General features: G+C 34.9%; 1 protein-coding gene across 1 annotated transcript in view; it reads left to right on the plus strand.

The window, feature by feature from the left end:
* ndst3 (N-deacetylase/N-sulfotransferase (heparan glucosaminyl) 3) overlaps positions 1-19,639 on the plus strand; it is an 81,727-nt gene that overhangs the window by 53,576 nt on the left and 8,512 nt on the right. Inside the window, exons 7-12 of the mRNA XM_051108314.1 lie at positions 6,909-7,091; positions 9,577-9,673; positions 10,274-10,397; positions 12,941-13,115; positions 17,026-17,196; positions 17,296-17,405. Coding sequence (XP_050964271.1) covers positions 6,909-7,091; positions 9,577-9,673; positions 10,274-10,397; positions 12,941-13,115; positions 17,026-17,196; positions 17,296-17,405 — 860 coding nt within the window. The remainder of the gene's footprint in view (positions 1-6,908; positions 7,092-9,576; positions 9,674-10,273; positions 10,398-12,940; positions 13,116-17,025; positions 17,197-17,295; positions 17,406-19,639) is intronic.

Consider the following 19,639-nt stretch of genomic DNA (forward strand, 5'->3'; position numbering starts at 1 on the left):
AGTACGTTGAAAAGAACCGGAGGCCGAAAAATGAAGGGTTGCTAAAAGTTTTGATAGATCTGGTATTGCGTGACTCCTAGTTGAGGGTTCCAAGTCATCTTTTATTTCCTGAAGCAAATTAAAAATAACTTGGCTTGGCAAATGATATGTTCGGATAATGTGTTCGTCTGGCATTCCAAATAATTAATACTTAATTTTTTTAATAGGAAAAAATCTATCACATGCTCTCTGTTCGCTGTGGTGCCTCCTCCTAGCAACAACAATTGCGGCCATTTAAATCGCAAAATAGTTTAAGACATGCTTTTTTGGGGCGTTAAATAATGGCACATGCACCAGTAATTTGACAAGTACAAAAGTATATCGCGTTGCGTGATTCATTGTAATACTCGCCTTCCACAAATGCATGTTCAATAAGGTCAAGCGCAAAAACAACTGTGTCTGGTGCTAATTCTTCACTGCACGTCTTTAGTAAATCCTGACAATACTATTTTAACGCCAAAAGACGGTTTGCGCTGGTGCAAGCTGTTAGTAAATCTTGCCCCAAGCCTTCTGAACCCATGAAGTGAATGTTATATATTTTGAAGGAAATAGGCTGATCTACTTAACAAAGTCTCAATCATTCTTATTAATCAAACTGACTGGAAACTTCTTGACTTCAGCTCAGTGACTGAGGGATCTTGTTGCAGCAGTTAACAGTTTTGGGTGAACTGTTCCTTTAATATGCTGGCAGAGGAAATGTGTGTGTGTGTGTGTGTGTGTGTGTGTTTGTTAATGCCATGGTCAGGCCAAGTCATTATAAGTACATATGATAATCATGTAGCTCCAATCTGAACAAGTAGGTCAAGATTATTACTACACAGAACAGAAAATCAAGTTGGATTTTGCAGGTGTACTGTACATGCAGAATAGTATAGAATAGAATAGAATAGAATAGAATAGAATAGAATAGAATAGAATAGAATAGAACGTTAAAACTGGTTTATTATGGTGAGATGGACTAGTATCAGCAACTCATAGTATAAGAATTTTAGTTTTTAGTCAAATTGATTGTTGCTTATAGAGAAATGGAGAAATTTATAACTTTTCCTGTTCTTACATTGTGTTTGGATTTGTGTTTGTTTGTTAGTTTGAGTATCTAAGGGCACAAGCTGCATGTTACAACTTAGCCTGATTATTTGTGTGTTACACCATTAAACTTACATTTATTGCAGGCAATTAACCAGCTGCTGATGAACCAAAATTTGTCTCAGGCGGAAAAATCAAGGCCAGAACTGTATAGCTGAATCTGACTTCAACTCAAATATAAAGTAATTATCCTCTTACCAGAATTAACGGTTGGAATAAAACTATTATCATAATAAGAATTGTATTAAAGGTTTAGTTCACTTTGAGAATAAAAATTTCCTGATCATTTACCCATCCCCATGTCCAAGATGTTTATGTCTTTTTTTTCTTCAGTCGAAAAGAAATGAAGATTTTTGAGGTAAATATTCCAGGATTTTTCTCCATATGGTTGACTTCAATGGGGATCAGCAGGTTGAAGGTCCAAATTGCAGTTTCAATGCAGCTTTAAAGGGCTCTACACTATCCTAGCTGAGGAATAAGGGTCTTAGGTAGAAAAAAATGATTTGTGTAGGGCTGCCCTCAACTAAAGATTTTTCTGGTTGACTAGTAGTCGTTCATTTTAAGCCGTTAGTCGACTAATCACACGTTTATAAATAAACCATTTAAAACATAATAATGAGCCTTTAATTGTCTACACAGCCTACCATTTTGATTTAGAGTACACAGACAAACAACTAACCGCGTGTGACCCTTCCAATGTGATTGTGTAATGCATGAAGTTGTAGACACGCAATGCAGAGCTAGTGCAAGATGAGCATTTGTGGTTAAAAGTATGTAAATTATTATTATTTTTTTTTTTTTAAATGACCAATCGTTATGCTAAATAAGACCCTTATTCCCCAGCTGGGATTGTGTACAGCCCTTTGAAGCCGCATTTAAACTGCAGTGTGGACCTTTAACCACTGATCCCCATTGAAATGCACTATATGGAGAAAAATCCTGAAATGTTTTTTTCAAAACCCTTAATTTATTTGGATGACCCTTAATTTACTTGGATGACATTGAGGGCTCAGTAAATTATCAGGAATTTTTTATTCTGGAAGTGAACTAATCCTTTAATACATTTTTATATAATATTATCATTCTAATAATATATTATAATAATAAATTAAATAATTTATGATATTTAATTATTTTGACAAAAAATTATAAATTACTGTAAATAAATGTATACTGTGTATTACACTGTAAAAAACAATTTGAGTCAACTCAAAATAATTTGTTACCCGCCTGTTTATTCAACTTCAAATGTGAAGTGACAGCTTAGATATTTGAGTTGTTTCAACTTAAAATTTTAAGGCAACCGGGTTACTTACCCAGATTTTAAGTTTAACAAACACAAATATCTAAGTTGTCACTTAGTACAACTTAACATTTCAAGTCGACTGAACTTATTTGAGTTGACTGAACTTAAAATTTTAAGGCAGCAGGGTAACAATTTATTTTAAGCTGACTCAACAAATTGTGTTTTTTGTTTTTTTACAGTGTAGTTTATCAACTACTGCCACCACAAATTTTATATTAAGTTGTTTAATATTTGTTATATACAGTACATATATAAATATAATATTTATTATATTTCACAGTCATTTATGTATTATATTCAGGGGTGAATATAAGTTTTTTAGCCTGGTTCTGCGTATCTCATAAGAGTTCTTGGAGATTTCATTTGGTCTTCACACTGCACATAGTGTGACCCTCTAAAAAAAAATTTTATATGAATTTTCATAATTTTCATCATTTTCAGACCTAAATTAGCAAGCTTTTATTTTGGCAGGTTGTAAGCAGTACGTCAGTTAATGAAGTGTCACATTTTTGCATTGTGCATTGAAAACAGCAGCGAATAGCTTAGAATTACGCTTTCAGTTCGAATAGAAAACTTAAACAGTATTACAGTTTGTCTATCTAAAATGGTAGTACCGTGTCGGTACGCAAATGCACGCTTGGAACTTATTTACAAATCGCATTTATTATTTTGGTCACGCATGCAGACCTGCGGACCACTTATGTGCACCCCTGATTATATTTCCTGTTCTTCTATTTAAACTCAATGGAAATGTAATTTTGTTGCCACCGACTGTTACTGACTGTTATCATCTACAACAACATGTTTGTTGGCTTAATGAATATAAATGTCCTGTTATCTGACTACACATTACAGAGAGCTTAAGTCTTGCTTTAAGAACAAATGATGCAAGCAAATGACTGTAGTTACAGTAACTAGTAGTTATTATGCCCCTTGTGTGAACTTCACGTCCCAATTTAAGTAACCTTTCTGAAACGCAGGCCTGTAATGCTCATAGTCACAGTGAAAGGTGAGCAGTGGTAATTGGAGTCTCTCATCCTTGTTTGTGTGCGTGTGTGTTTGTGAGTGTGTGTGTGTTTGCTGGTTAAATTTTCATGTCTTTTCCAGGCTAGTGATTTATAATTCTGTCAGGTCCTGAACCTCTTCCAGAAGGAACATCTGTTTGGAACCCTTTAGATCCTCTAGCTGTGTGTTTGTGTGTGTGTGTGCATGTTCAATAGGTAGTCCAAATTTAGCTGTTAAAATGGTGGCTTGTGCTGGCATTCTCAAGTGTGTGTTGGACAAGCAGGATAGATGCTTTTGGACCTGAGATCCTTTAAGGACGCCTTTTTTCCTCGCTCGCTCGCTCTCTTTTCCTCTTTTTGCTTGCTCTCTTTCTTTGCCCTGGCTGCTAGCGCTAGGTAAAATGAATCATGTGACCTATGGCTGTGTGTGTTGCTTTCTGGTGTCTATTTTACAAAGCTTACGTGTGTGTTTGTTATTGATTGCTGAAAGCGCAGCATAAATCATATCTTGATCAGTCTGTTTGTGGTACAGCAGAACTTGTTCAGTGGTCAGATTGATGTTGTACATATGGGAAAAGCCTGTGTTCTTATGTGTGTGGAGCGAAGGCGAACATTCACCACAATCCCACCAAAATACTTTATAATGCTTGACATCTTTTTAATATCACGGGTCCCATTCGTTTTCCCGTGAGGGTTAAATTGAATTCAGTGGCTGCGAGTGTGTATGCTAGAGTGTGTGTTACAGCGGTCCGGCATAAAGCATGCCAGTGTGACAGAAGCTGCTAAACTTGTCTCATTATCCCATAAATATTCCCCGCCCTGCTCACGGTCACCTAGCATCCCATCCATCAATCAAAGCCTGCTGCCATTGCCGTGCCGCCAACATTTCCACGGCAACCTTCTGAGGGAGCGCCACTTAGGGCCTGATACGGAGTCCATTACATGCTCCAACCAGATCCTGGCTGATTATAAAACGCTTTTAGCTTACAGGAGACAGTGTGTTCTAATGGATCGCAGTCTTCTCTTTTACCTTCAATTTAATAAACAGTTATATAATGCAGCAGATCTCATTTCGAGATAAATGTAAGAGTTATATGGAAAATGAATTGATGGCAGTGGTAAAACGTCTGGATGCTTAGCTGGCTGTAAAGTTTGTGCAGCTTCTGACAGACTTTTGCTGTCTTTTGCTGCTTCATGTACCTGTGTGTTTACTAAAGATTATTTTTAATTAACAACCATTACTAATTTTGATTTTCTGCTAGTAATAAAAATGCAGAACCAATTATTTTTTGGGGGGACAAAATAAGAAGTAAATAATCATTGCAAAAATAAAAATATAACATCTAATATAGTTTAATATTATATTTTATTTATATGCAATATACTATATTATTATTAATAATAATGTTTACATTATTGCATTGTTACACCTTTACATTGTTGTTTTGCAATCTCTGTTTTATTATTATTATTATTATTATTATTACAAAAGTTTGGGGATAAGATTTAAAAAAAAGTCTTTCATGCTCACTGAGGCTACATTGTTTTTGATGAAAAATACAGTAAAAACAGTAATATTGTAAAATATTACAATTTACAATATACATAATTGTTACAGTAATTCTATTTTAATATATTTTAGAATGTAATTATTATTTTTATGGCAAAGCTGATACAGTGATAATTATTATTATTTAGCAATAATATTATTATTATTATTATTATTATTATTATTATTGCCATTATGCAGCATTGCTTTACTTGTGTTTACTATTTTACATTTTTATATTTTATATTTTTGCATTAAAAATCTAATCAGTATTCTATTTATTAAACCCAAGTATGAATCTCATAAAGTTAGTGTTTTTAAACATCTCAAGGCAGTAACTATTTAAACAATATTTTTTTTATTTGTTTGTTTAGAATGTAATTTATTTCTGTGATGGTAAAGCTGAATTTTCAGGTATGCTGAGCTGGTGCTAAAGAAATATCTTATTGTTATATTTTATTATTATCTTTGCCTTATCTTTTTATTTAGCATTGAAAACAGTTGTGCAGTTATGCTAAATATTTTTGTGGAAACAGTGATACATTTTTTCAGGATTTCTTTATTGAATAGAAATTCCAAAAGAACTGAAATACTATAAATATCTTCACTTTTGACCACAAACTTAATGGTAGTGTACATGTTATTTATTATTATTATTATTATTATTATTATTATTAATGCCATTGTGCCGCATTTTTAACTTGTGAGCGCTATTGTTTTCTGTTAAATTCACACTGTTTAATGGCATTATTGGGTACTGTTCTTTATAGGCTTATATGGGAGAATCTGATATAAAAGAACAAATGTAACAGAAAAATCTATAAATCTATAAATCAAGCTGATTATCAGTCTATCTGTAAGGTTTATATGCAGTTTTATTATGGAGGTGAAGGATGCCTAGCTTCAAGGCCGTCATTGAGGAGGGACAACTGGGAACGTCGTCCCAGACCCTGTGACGTTCAGAGTCCCCTAAGGGTCTCTATCTCATAACACTACTCGTTGCACCTGGACGAGTGTGTGTGGGCGCTCCCATAAAAACTTTGTCCTGGGTCGGGTGAATTTTAGCATCAGCCCTGCCTGGCATTACTGGGAGTGTCTGTTTTAAACTAGGCCACATATTCCCTCTCCTCTCCTCTCGCAACACAACCTACTAAACCAGTCAAGCATAGAGACCCAATAAAACTTCGTCACTCTTTCTTTTCTCCTGTCTTTCCCTCCTCACTCCTCTCATCTTTTCTCTTCTCTCAGCAGACCCTTGTTAATTGTATTGATCCTAATCTCCACAGACACTGTCCGCGAGTGACCTTACTCTAGTGGATTACATCAGAATTACAGCTCCACTCCACATGAAGTGGACGCATCCACTGGGCTTACCTCATATGAAAGACCGCTGATCGGCCTGCAGTAATTGAATGTGCCCCAGGGGTGCTCTGAACTGCCCCATAAAGGGCCCGACGCAGGAAATCAGCACACCCTAGCGCAGTGTATAGGGTTGCTAAGCGACATTTAGCCTTTATCAAAGTCTGCCACCAAACCGATAATCAGCATCATTTCAACATCAGCTGGGCCGTTTACAATGCATTTCTGACAAATAAAATCATGCACAAATGCAACCAATGCACCTTTATGGACAAATGTGGGTCAGATTGCATTTAATTATTTCTCTCTTGTCTAAAGCTCTAAAGAAAGAAAAGGTATGGGCATAATGGAAGAGCAAAGGTTTAAAATCTCAACATTAATACACACAATACTGCTACCTACAGGAAACACTGGGGTGTTACAACTAAGGTCATCACATTCACTTATTTCACTATATTAGTGGAAATGTTATAGTAGCAAACTCTGCTGTTTACTTATGACAAGTGAGTATTTACTTATGATGAATGAATGAAAACTCAATTTCTCTTTTTCTTTCTCTCTGTAGATCAGCATATTTATGACTCATCTTTCCAACTATGGGAACGACCGCTTGGGACTGTATACGTTCACTAATCTGGCAAACTTCCTGAAGTGTTGGACCAACCTGAGACTACACACACTTCCTCCCCTGCAGCTCGCACACAAGTATTTCACACTCTTCCCAGAGCAGAGACACCCGCTATGGCAGGTCAGTCATGATAGAAAGACACAAATTGCCTTTTAACCTTATCCTCTAACTATTTTAATTTTCTTTTACTTTATCGTTTCATGATTTTTTTTTTTTGTTTGATGAGAGCCGGTTCTAAGTAACATTTGTAATACTACATTACCAATCAGTGATTTTTTAAAATACTTTTATTAAAGGGGTCATCGGATGCAAAATTCACTTTTACATTGTTTAAAACTTAATGTGTGTTGGCAGTGTGTGTACACATCCACCCTATAATGATAAAACCCACCCAGTGGTGGCCGTCTTACCTTAGACCCGCCCTGAGTGAGCTATAACAGTCCGACCATCATTGTTTCGACACCGGAGCAGGGATGAATAAGAGACAAGAATGGCTGATTGAGGTGTTTTGTTGTTGGATGTAATAATGAACATAGTAGTCGTCATTTACTCCCGACATCTGAGCCGCTGAAGACACAGTGGATTACTTTTGTTTGTGAAGGGAATGCTCCTCCCGATCTACCTAAAGAGTATAAGCATTTTTCTTTGCAATCGCCTTTCCTATTTACGTGCTAAATTCAGCTAAAGTAAACAGTCTCTCAGACCACGGCTCGTCAGCCCACAGAAGAGAGGGGCGGGGTGAGCAGAGATCATTAGCATTTTAAAGCAACATGCAGCAAAACAGGTTGATGTCTGCAGAGCTGGTTTTGATAAGGGTGTTGTTTTACACTACCATTGAGAAATTTTAACCAAAGTATGTTATAGACTTTTCATCAAGACCCTAAAGAATCATATCAACTGTCAATCCAATGACCCCCTTAATACACGTTACTCATATAAAAATATATATATATATATATATATATTTCAAATAGGGCTGTCAAGTGATTAATTGCGATTAATTGCATCCAAAATAAACTTATACTTATATATAATTTTGATTATATATAAATGTAAATATTTTATATATAAATCTAACATAGTTTTCTTTAATATGTACATATATGTGTATTTATATATACATAGTAAATATACACAGTACACACACACATATAGTATGTAAACATAATCTTTTATTTTGGATGCGATTAATCACAGTTAATTGTTTGACAGCCCTCATTTCAGATAAATGATATTCTTTTAAACTAGATATTGATTAAAGAATCTTATCATGGTTTTTACAAAAACTTTAACCAGTACAACTGTTTTCAAAATTGAAAATGGTAAAAGTTTCTTGATTTCTAGGCCAGCAAATTAGCATATTAGAATCATTTCTGAAGGATCTTGTGATACTGAATGGCTGCTAAAAATGTAGCTTTGGCATTAAAAAATTAATTTGAATACATTTAGAATAAATTAAATTTAAAATATATTAAAACAGTTATTTTTACAATATTTAATAATTATTTTATTTTATTTTATTCAGGGTTTCCACAGATACTTAAAAATATTTTAAAAATTTAGTTACATTAAATTTAAGGCCATAAAAAGTCTTAAATGGTATGAGAATGTCTAAATTATTATTTCAAGAGGTCTTAAATTTGAGGATGGAAAATCAAGAATTGCACTATAGCTTAATGTGATGATCAAACTTTAAAATGTCACCTGCTGGCAGAGAATTAATGTGCATTTTCAATAAGACCCATATTTTCAATTGTAATACATTATAAAAATCTAAACAATTACCACATTTAGATTCAGATTTATCATTTTATAAAACCTTTTACTTTTGTGAAAACCTGTATCTTATATGGTATTCATTTTATCTTAAAAAGTCTCAACTTTTTACCTTGTTATTTGAATAGACACAAGTCAATGCTTTTTAGACTTATTTTATGATTTCTTTTAAGATTACACATTTTTTTAACTTACATAAAATGTCCTCAAGAACTTATCATAGTTAAAAGCAATCCTGTGCAAACCGACATAAAAAGCCCGCTCTCTGTGACCTGTAGTCCTTGTAACTGTGTAGTACATCAAGCACTCCATGTGTCTCAAGTGGATGTTGACCAATGAAAAGCCACCAGAAAATGAAAAGATGCACTTTACAACTTCTCACAGGGACAACTCTTGGATTTATGGGGGTTTTGCACAGTTTTAGCATATGTTTGTTTGGTTGCTCCTATTATGTATTATTTTGAAAAGACGCTTGATGTAGATGTTAAAGCTTTGCCTAGTGCAGTTTATTTAATAGTTATTGAACTAAATTTCGTATTGTTCTGTTTTCATGCAAATTGATGACACATACAGATGTCTACAGTAAACGTTACATTACAGATATACTGTACATCCTGAAAACAAATCCCATCCAAATAGGGCTCTAGAATATCTATTAATATCTGTCATATGAAATCTGAAGATGATCTCAAGGATTATCCATATACTGTAGGCGTCAAACTGCAGACCCTGTCTCGTCCACTGTCTCCGTGCTTCTGTTCTGTTAACAGATCATATGTTAATTTGATAGAACTTTATACCTGATCTCGTTTATGATGTTGTGCTTTAGAACCCATGTGATGACAAACGGCATAAGGACATCTGGTCTAAAGAGAAGACCTGCGACAGGCTGCCCAAGTTCATGGTGGTCGGGCCTCAGAAAACAGGTAATTCTGTTCTTCTGTTATGAGAGCATGTTTCTTCCGTCTTTCCTTTTTCAGGGCTTCAAAGCGGCGTGTGTGTGCGTGCGTATCTTCTCGCTTCGCTGTTCCCCTTGATCCTGCTTTATATCTCACCTTGTGCTGCTAGAAATGATGAAAGTGCAACCACGGGCGTTCAGCTCTAGAGGAGAACAATACAGACACATCCCCAGAGGGCTGGGGGGTAGAACAAGGAAAAAGACAGAACGCTGTTTTGGGGCTGTAAGATTTTGATTGGTGTCAAGACACTGTCTTGTTAAACACTTCTCCTCTCTGCACTCATCTTCTTTCCTGCTGTATCACAAACTCGCAACACACACACAGAAAAAAAAATCCATAAGGTAAATGGTGTATTGATCCCATGTCTCTTAGTTTCTCGGTCTGTGGGCTGAATCTCCAGGCCTAAAATGTTTCTCTTCAGCACTATCAGCTGCACATATAATTTCATCATTAGCAGGGGAAGGGCTCGTTGATTTACTTCTCCTCCTCCTTCGTTTCTGTCCTGCCCTCCTCCTTTCTTCATTCATCTCTTTCTCTCTCTCTCTCTCTCTCTCTCTCTCTCACCAGGCACGACAGCGCTCTACCTCTTCCTGATCATGCATCCCTTCATCTCCAGCAACTTCCCCAGTGTGAAAACATTCGAAGAAGTTCAGTTTTTCAACACCAACAACTACCACAAAGGCATTGACTGGTGGGTATGAAGTGTGCTCCTGTGCACCAGACAATTTTGTTTGTGGGTTTCACTTTGTTAAAAATGTTTTTGGAGGAATATGTCACATAAGTGGTTAAGACATAGGTCATGAATATTAAGTAGGTGTGCACAAAAAATTTATGGGATAGTTCACCCAAAAATGAATTGTGTTCATTCTTTGGTACACAATTTAGGATATTTTTGATGAAATCTGAGAGCTTTATGGCCCCCCCACTAGCATTGCACCTGATATGTTCAAGACCCAGAAAGGTAGTAAGGACCTCATTAAAATAGTCCATGTGACATCAGTGGTTCAATTTTTTTTAAATTGTTGAATAAAGTCAGTTATTTTTGGGTTTCTTCTGACACGAGGGTCCATAATTAAATGGTTAGTTCACACAAAAATGAAATTAGCCCATTATTTACTCACCCTCCAGACATCCTAGGTGTATATGACTTCCTTCTTTCAGACAATTCCAATCTGAGTTATATTAAAAATTATCCTGGCACTTCCAAGGTTTAGAATACCACTGACAGGTGTTTCTCTTCATCAGCCCAAAACAAGTCCAATAAAGTACATCCAGCCATAATAAAAAGTACCTCACATGGCTCCGGGGGGGTGAATAAAAGCATCCTGTAGTGAATCAATGCATTTTGTAAGGAAAATATCCAGATTTAAAACGTAAGAATCACTTTAATCTAGCTTGCACCGACTGGTCATACATGGAAGCAGCTCCGGGCGGATGACGTAAGATGACGGTGTTGCGCTTGCGCCACTCGGTAGTGATGAACTCGGACGAGCAGGGGAGAGACCAAAACAAAACAATAGTAGAATGAGGATTTGTAAAGAAGAATGTTGGAGGATTTTGATATAGACCAGGGGTGGCAAATGTCGGTCCTGGAGAGCCGCAGCCCTGCAGAGTTTTGCTTCAACCCTAATCAAACACATCTGAACAAACTTATCAAGGTGTGAAGAGTTACTAAGAAGCTACAAGCAGGTGAGTTTTTATTAGGGTTGGAGCTGAACTCTGCAGGGTTGCGGCTCTCCAGGACTGGAGTTCGCCACTCCTGATATAGACCAAGAGGAGACTGTTTTTTTTTCCTAAAGTAAAGAAACTTTGCTTCATTTGCTCCTGTAAACAAACGTTGGTTTGTTCAAGACTCACCAGCACATGCGCAATGCCAACGTCTTACATCTTCCGCCCGGAGCTGATTCCATGTAAGACCAGTCGGCGCAAGCTATGTGTAGATTAAAGTGATTCTTATGTTTTAAATATGGATATTTTTCTTACAAAAATGCATCAGTTCACTACAGAAGGCCTTTATTCACCCCCCGGAGCAGTGTGAGGCACTTTTTATTATAGATGGATGCACTTTATTGGACTTGCTTTGGACTGATGAAGTGAAACACCCATCTATGCCATTCCAAAGCTTGGATATGCCAGGATAATTCCGATTGGATTCGTCTGAAAGAAGCAAGTCATATACACCTAGGATGCCTTGACGGTGAGACGGTGATGGGCTAATTTTCATTTTTGGGTGAACTAACCGTTTAATGACAGAATTTTCATTTTTGAGTGAACATCCCTTTAAACATGATTTTCCACTGTTTTGGTAAATGTGGTGTATTGGTCTGAAGAACAGTAGAGTGTTGTTTCTTTTCCAAGTCAACATTTCTCAAGTTTTCATTACACAGTCATTTGTAGGAGTAAATATTCTCACTAACAATTTCAAGTCCTAAAATATGTTAGTGGCATATTTAATTTGAAAATTTCATTTCTTCATCTGCTACTGTTAATTTTAGGGTTTTATAGGTCAGTGGATAAATTATTGTTAAATTAGAAATTGTTGGTCTAGTGTTAACGTCTTGAGGCAACTTGCTAATTGCAAGAACTTTATTAATTATTAATATTTAGAATTTTTTATGGGCCAAATCAAATCATATAGTGCTATCTACACATGCAGAAAATGATATCATAGAGAGAACCCCTCAAGACAGGGTGTCAAGGTTAATTTAAAAGTCTTAAAAAATAATTTGATAGTTAAAATATATATATATTTTTGACATTGAAAATATATTGAAAATTTGGTTGGAAATTATAGAGCCATACACATGACATGACGTGAATTACAAATTTGTTTCCATGACTTATTAATTTGTGGCTACATTTGATTAATTTGTTTCTTCATTCTAGGTAAATTTTGGCCATGATTTATCTAAAGCTAGGTAACAAATTAATAAGTTGTAGGGACAAATTCTTAATTCGTGGACATAATATGTTGTGCAGAGCTCAGTACACAAGATGTATTGGAAATACTTTACTTGATGGTTAAACTAGATTTTTAAAGGATTTTCCATTTTTTTTTTTATCTTGGACAGTCTTATTTGTCATTGACCTAGATATATTTCTGCCGCAGGCACTAAAGTAGTAGGGACAAAATCTTCCATGGCAAAATGTCCCACCATAAATGACACCTATGCTTGTGTGTGCATTTGTCTTTGTGTGAGTTTTCTCTAACTCAATACACCTCTCTTCTCAAAGGTACATGGAGTTCTTTCCTGTACCCTCTAATGTCAGCACAGATTTCCTGTTTGAGAAGAGCGCAAATTACTTTCCTTCTGAGGAGACGCCCAAACGAGCCGCTGCTCTCTTGCCTAAAGCCAAAATCCTTACTCTGCTGATCAACCCTTCAGACAGGGCATACAGCTGGTACCAGGTATGACACTGACCAATCACAAAGCAAAGACTAGTAGAATTGCCCAATCAGAGTTGTGCAGATGGTTGAAAGAGACTTCTGTACAGCAAAAAAGTCAGTGCCCAACATGCACAAGAGTTTACCAATATTAATTAGGATTAGATCATATTTTGATTATGAACACCACTCTACCCTACTCTATGTTCACCACTTTTATTTATTTATTTATTTTTGTTTTTAAAGGAAAAAAAAGTGTACTTAAAATGTTAAGCAGCACAACTGCTTCATCAACAAACATTGATGATAATAATAAGAAATTTTACTTGAGCACCAAATCAGCATGCCAGTATGATTCACAGAAATAAATTAAATTTCAAAAGATATTAAAATAGAAAATAATTATTGTGAGTGGAGTAGTCATTTATATCTGCACATATCCAGACAAATATAATTCTAATTGGTTTGTAAAGCCGCTGCAGTGGCAGCTGTGAAAAGTCAAGCTGTCAAACAAATACATAAAACATTCATGTGATAGATACATGAGAATGAGAATGAATGTGCTGTGCAGAATCACTAAAATGCAGCTTAATAAATGCAGAAAAAACAAGAGCCATTTTTTATTCTATAAAGGAATAAAAAACATGCATATCTTATATTGTCATATTTATTATAAATATATTATTTCCATGTTTGTTCCTAACCATATTCATAAATATGAACCTAAATCAGAATGTGCATGTGAACTTTAAGAGAGCAGGCTAGTTTGAGTTTTGAATAAAAGAGCAATACAAATTCATCCATAAAACCAAAAAAGAAAAAAGGCTGTCACTTCCGTTTAGCTTCTGAAGGGAGCTCAAACAAAAAACTTTGCGGGTATACATTACTCTTTCAGACCTTATAGAGGGCAATGTGTTTGATTTTTTTTTTTACACCTTCACTACACATTTTCACCCTTTTAGTGATAAGTAGTATGTCTACATCTTAAATACATGAAGTCATGTATTTTGTGTGTGTGTTGATGTGCTTGATGGATTTCCGTAGGAAGCAAGCGTGCACATGTTCATGTGTGATATTGTGGGGAGATTGAATATGTGTAAGTGTGAGTGAGAACATCACTGGGTGTAAAAGCGAGTTAGAGTTTGTGTGAGGTAGAAATCTCATCAACAGCATGCACAGGAGGGCACAGCATGAAGCTGCTACCGTACACCCCAAGAACATGAAAGATTTTTAGATCTCATCTAATGTATTACAGTTTTTCTGAATTGCTAAAACACATTTTTTGAAACCATCACTCATTTTCTCAAAACCTTAAACACAAATCCAAATGTTCAAACTAATTTCACAGAACCACTGACTCTTTTTCAAAACCATTTCAACTGTACTCAAAATCAAACAAAGCTTTCAAATCATAAAATAGTTGTCAATACTATACACACTACAGATCATTCATTAGACACTACAGCAAAAAATGGAGAACACAGTGTACAGTGCATGTAGTTATAAAAAAAGAATGTTTACTATATATAGTAATTATTTTGCAATAAATAAAGATACATAAACATACATACACTCAAAAAACATATACACACTCAAAAGAAATCACACCTAAGTTTAGTGACTATACCAAAAAAATAAAAAGGAAAAAATGTGTATGTATGGAAAAAATATATATAATCTCTCTATCAATATATATATACATCTCTATTTTATATATATATATATATATATATATATATATCTAATCTGTCTATCTATACTCATACATATGTGTGTGCATTTTTCCTTTTTTTGGTATATGCACCCACATATACATATGCACCCATGCCTTCTGTGCACTTTGAACTGGCTTATATTTGGTATATTTACATATTTAGAAACAAGTGTGAAGAATTTTGAATTATTGTGGGTAAACGATGACAGTCGTGTTGCAGTTGTGCTTGACTTTTGCTTTCTTGTGTTTAAGGTTTTGCATCACAAGTTCATCACAGAGCAAATTGTGTCTTAGTGAGTGAGAATGTGTTTAGAGTTTTGCAAAAAGAGTGCATGAGATCTGCAAACAGTGTTTTTTGCAGAAAGAGTGATTTATTTGACAAATTGGTTTGAGAATTTGGTTTAGAAAATAGGGTTTAGTGTTTTAGCAAATGTGAAAAACTGTAAAATAATATTATTCCAGATTAAATACAGTTTAACCTATACATTATCTTGCTTATTACATGGCTACCTAAAATGAACTGGCTTTTTAATTATTTTGTACTGTTCTCTGAGGTCCCCTTATAATGTTATCAAAATTTTTAAATCAAAAAACATCATAATTTAGAATTTAGAATGTAGGATGTAGAAGCAGGCGTTGATCTTCTTCTGCGGAAAGTATGGAATTTGATTCAAGTATTTTCCAGGTCTGGAAAAGTATGGAAACAAAGAAAGCAGAGTATGGAAAATTATTTGTGCTTCCAGACTTTTGCCGCATTTAGGTTCTTATAATTGAAAAGTAAGAATTAAATGAAAACAAATGTATTGTACAAGAAGCAAGATTTCGTGGCAGCTGTTTAGTAATTCTTTAGTGATTGTTAAATATGACAATGAATTCAAGATGCATTTTTCATTATACTAAATTCAGGTTATACGCATTTTGGGTTTCTTCTCACTATATTCTAGCCTATATATAGCCTCAGGGACCTTTGCCAAAAAAAAAAAAAAAACAGACTTTTATGTGCACACATGAAACCATTAAACTTAGCATATAAGACAAGGCACATTGATCCAAATTTTGTGCAATCAGCTGATTTCGCAGTGTGGTTTCTTGGCCACCACAGACTATGCAAAGAGACCCAAGGCCTTAAAATATGGCATACTGCTCTAACGAAAGCCAAATTTTAAACACTTTTTTACAGTACCAGTCTTTTTATAGACCCTCGACCTTGGCAAATTTTATGCCATCTGCCCATTTCATGTCATGGTTTCTCCGCCAATGTGTTAAATTGGACATTAGGCCTTGATATTAGTGGTACTACCATAAGAAAAGCCAAATTTTGAGCAAGCAGATCTCTGTTCATTTTTGTGCATCCATACTCTTGTTTTATTCATAGTAAGATGGCAGGGATGCACAAAGGAAATAGGTTAAAACTAGATATTGCAATGCGTAAGCATGCAAAAAAATTCCCATGCGCATGTGAATAGTTTCTTGAGGGCACCAAGAAAGTTTCTTGTGTGCATGTAAAAGTCTGGGGGGGGGGGGTTGGGTTTTTTTAGGGGCTCTGTGTGTTATCACTTCAAGAAAATCAATCAAAAAGTCAAATATTTTATTAAAATATTAAATAAATATATTTAAAAATACATATCAAAAATATTCAATAAAAAATATAGATTTTTACAGATGACTCTACTATATACCAAATATAAAGCTGAAAATAATGCTCTATGAATCATTAATGTTAAATATGATCTGAAAAACTACTGAGAGGTTTGGAAATTTGAGTCTGGAAAAGAAAAGTATGGAATTTTGAAATGGAAAATGTGTAGGAACACTGTTAGCCACACTGTTACATCATAAAGTGGCACATCCCACAACCTGTCGTTTTGGCAGATTGGCTTCAAAATAAGCCGTTTTTGGACTAACAAGAAAGTTCTGAAATGTACAAAATGATTTAATAGTACAATGACCTTTCATATGCCTGGTCATCAAGGGAAATTTCCTTTTTCAGTTCATGACCCCTTTAACAAATAATACATGGAAATGTTGTTTTGAGTTTTATTTTATCTAATTATATTATATTTTTATTATCTCGTCTTCTCAGTTGGCCTAGCAAAAAGACAGACAACAACATTACAAAAGTATTAGACCAATTTTTAATCAGAAGCAGAATAAATACTGATATTTAAGTCATTGTGCGGTTGGTTTTGGTTTTTAAAACTGTTTTGATTTCACTGGCAGCATCAGAGGGCTCATGAAGACCCAGCAGCGTTGCAGTTCAGTTTCTATGAGGTGATTTCAGCAGACCAGCTTGCTCCTCCTGAGCTGCGCTCTCTCCAGAACCGCTGTCTCGTACCTGGACTCTACGCCACACACCTGGAGAGATGGCTCACGTACTATCCTCCAAACCAGGTAACCAATATGGACCAACCCTTGCTGATTTCAATATTATTACAACACATTTTCTGAATCTTGTACCTTGTGTCTGTCTCTCTCCATCTCTTTCTGTAGCTAATGATTATCGATGGACAGCAGCTGAGGAATGACCCAGCTAAAGTGATGGACGAGCTTCAGAAATTTTTGGGTGTCACTCCCTATTACAACTACTCCCAGGCACTCACGTAAGGGTCACACACACATAAACACACACCACATGTTTTTATATAAAATGGGGTCATCCCAAATTTACATAATTGCAGTTGTTCTATAATCTCCTTAACCTAAAGCCTGAATTTTACGCAAGTTAAATAAGTACACTACCTTTAAAAAGTTCTAGGTTGTTAATTTTTTTCTTGTTAATTTAAATTTTTTCATGGAGGTTTCTTGTGCCCACCATGACTGTGTATTTCATACAATATCGAATACTTGTTTTCTATTTTAATTTATTTGAAAATCTATTTTATTCATGTGATGGCAATTACTCCACTCATCAGTGTCAGAGAAATCATTCTAAACATTCTGATTTTGCCCTATTATTATTATTAAAAAAATTCAAAAGAAAAGAATAGCAAGTATTTAAAGGGATAGTGCACCCAAAAATGAAAATTCTGTTATTAATTACTCACCCTCATGTCGTTCCAAACCTGTGAGACCTTTGTTCATCTTCAGAACACAAATTAAGATATTTTTGATGAAATCTGAGCACTTTCTGGCATAGACAGCAACGCAACTACCCCATTCAAGGTCCAGAAAGGTAGTAAGGATATTGTTAAAATAGTCCATGTGTCTATGATGTTAAAAATAATTAACATTACAAAAATCTTTACTGTCACTTTTGATTTTTATAATGCAGCCTTGCTGAATAAAACTATTAATTTCTTTTAAAAAAAGTACCGTACCAACTTTTGAGTGGTAGTGTGCAAAAATTCTCATGAGCAATATTAATATGCACAGGAATGACAAACACGAAAATGTAAGTGTCCAATAAATCAATAATAAAATAACTTTCCCCACACTTCATGAATGTAATCTTAAATATGAAAAGATATTTTAGCCACTAGCCTGCAGTCCTCTTCTGGTGATCGCATTAACATTTCAGTGAATGATGTTTCATTCATGGTGATATTTTGCTGTTGAGAATTAATGAAATGGTTATAATATAAAATTCAATAAATGCATTTGCACTGTTAGGTACAAAACATATTTAATAAATTGCAAGCTTTGGCAGCCTTACAAATAAAAAGTTTCTTTTTTGCAGCTGTGTGATGTATGTCCAGAGAAGGTAGATTTTTACCCTCACTAAGGAAACATTTGGTCCGTACTTGGATACACAAACGAGACCACACACATACACACAGATGGACACAAGCTCATCCAGAGATATGATACAGGAGCGAGCCTGTCATCCATGCTGTCCCTGCTCCCATGTGTTTTAGAATCAGCTGATAAAATGAGTTGACAGATCCGTGTTCTCAGCAGTTGATGCCTGTATAATCTGTACAGGGCCTGAATGAGATTAATTGTGATAATCTGGCTGTAGCCATTAGCACAGCATGAGAGCAAGACGATTAACTTCATCGGGCCTCTCCAATTAAAAACAGCTCGTTAGGCTTCTGACACTTTCTCTGTGTGTTAGATTGCTTTTAAGTGTCATGTACATTAGAACAATTTGGGAGAGGAGGAAATGGTGTGCACGTGTGCAAGACAACGATTTGCCATGTCGTTCATAATCAAACAATCTAAATGGATGAAAAACCTGTCAGAGGACGAGGCCACGCCTTCTCCTAATTAATATTTCTAAATTTACACTCAGCATGTTCAATCATGTTTGAACTGACTCTTTGCTGTTAAAACTTGTGACTCAAATCAATTTCATACTGTCTAAAAAAAAACATCTGTCACATAACTTGTTTAAGTTTATCTAACACCTGAAGTGTTTTTTTCTTTCCTCCAGAACACTATGTAATAACACATATGTGGAATATTTCTCACATGAAACCACAAAAATTAACACATGTGAACACAGTGAAAAAAAAAAGATATGTAATTATAAAAAATAAACCTTTCCTTTAAAATAGTGCACACTATAATTGTAAAAATAAATAAAATAAAAATTTATAAATTAGGGCTGTCAGTCGATTAAAATTTGAATCTAATTAATTGCGATCTAAAATAAATTTGACTGAAAATACCCACAAAAGATTATTTAAAGCTATTTTTGTGTTAAATGAGAAAGCATCAAATATACATTACAAATTATAGCTTTAGAAAGAAATATTTGATTCAACATAAAATGTATTACACATAAACATTTAGGCTGCAACGGCCTAACGTAAACTATGGAACATGAAAGAAGATAATTTTAGAAACATCTCAGTATTTTTTGTTCATACAGTGAAAGGCATTGGTAACCAAA

Source organism: Labeo rohita, chromosome 1 (genome assembly GCF_022985175.1).
Source record: "Labeo rohita strain BAU-BD-2019 chromosome 1, IGBB_LRoh.1.0, whole genome shotgun sequence".
NCBI lineage: Eukaryota > Metazoa > Chordata > Actinopteri > Cypriniformes > Cyprinidae > Labeo > Labeo rohita.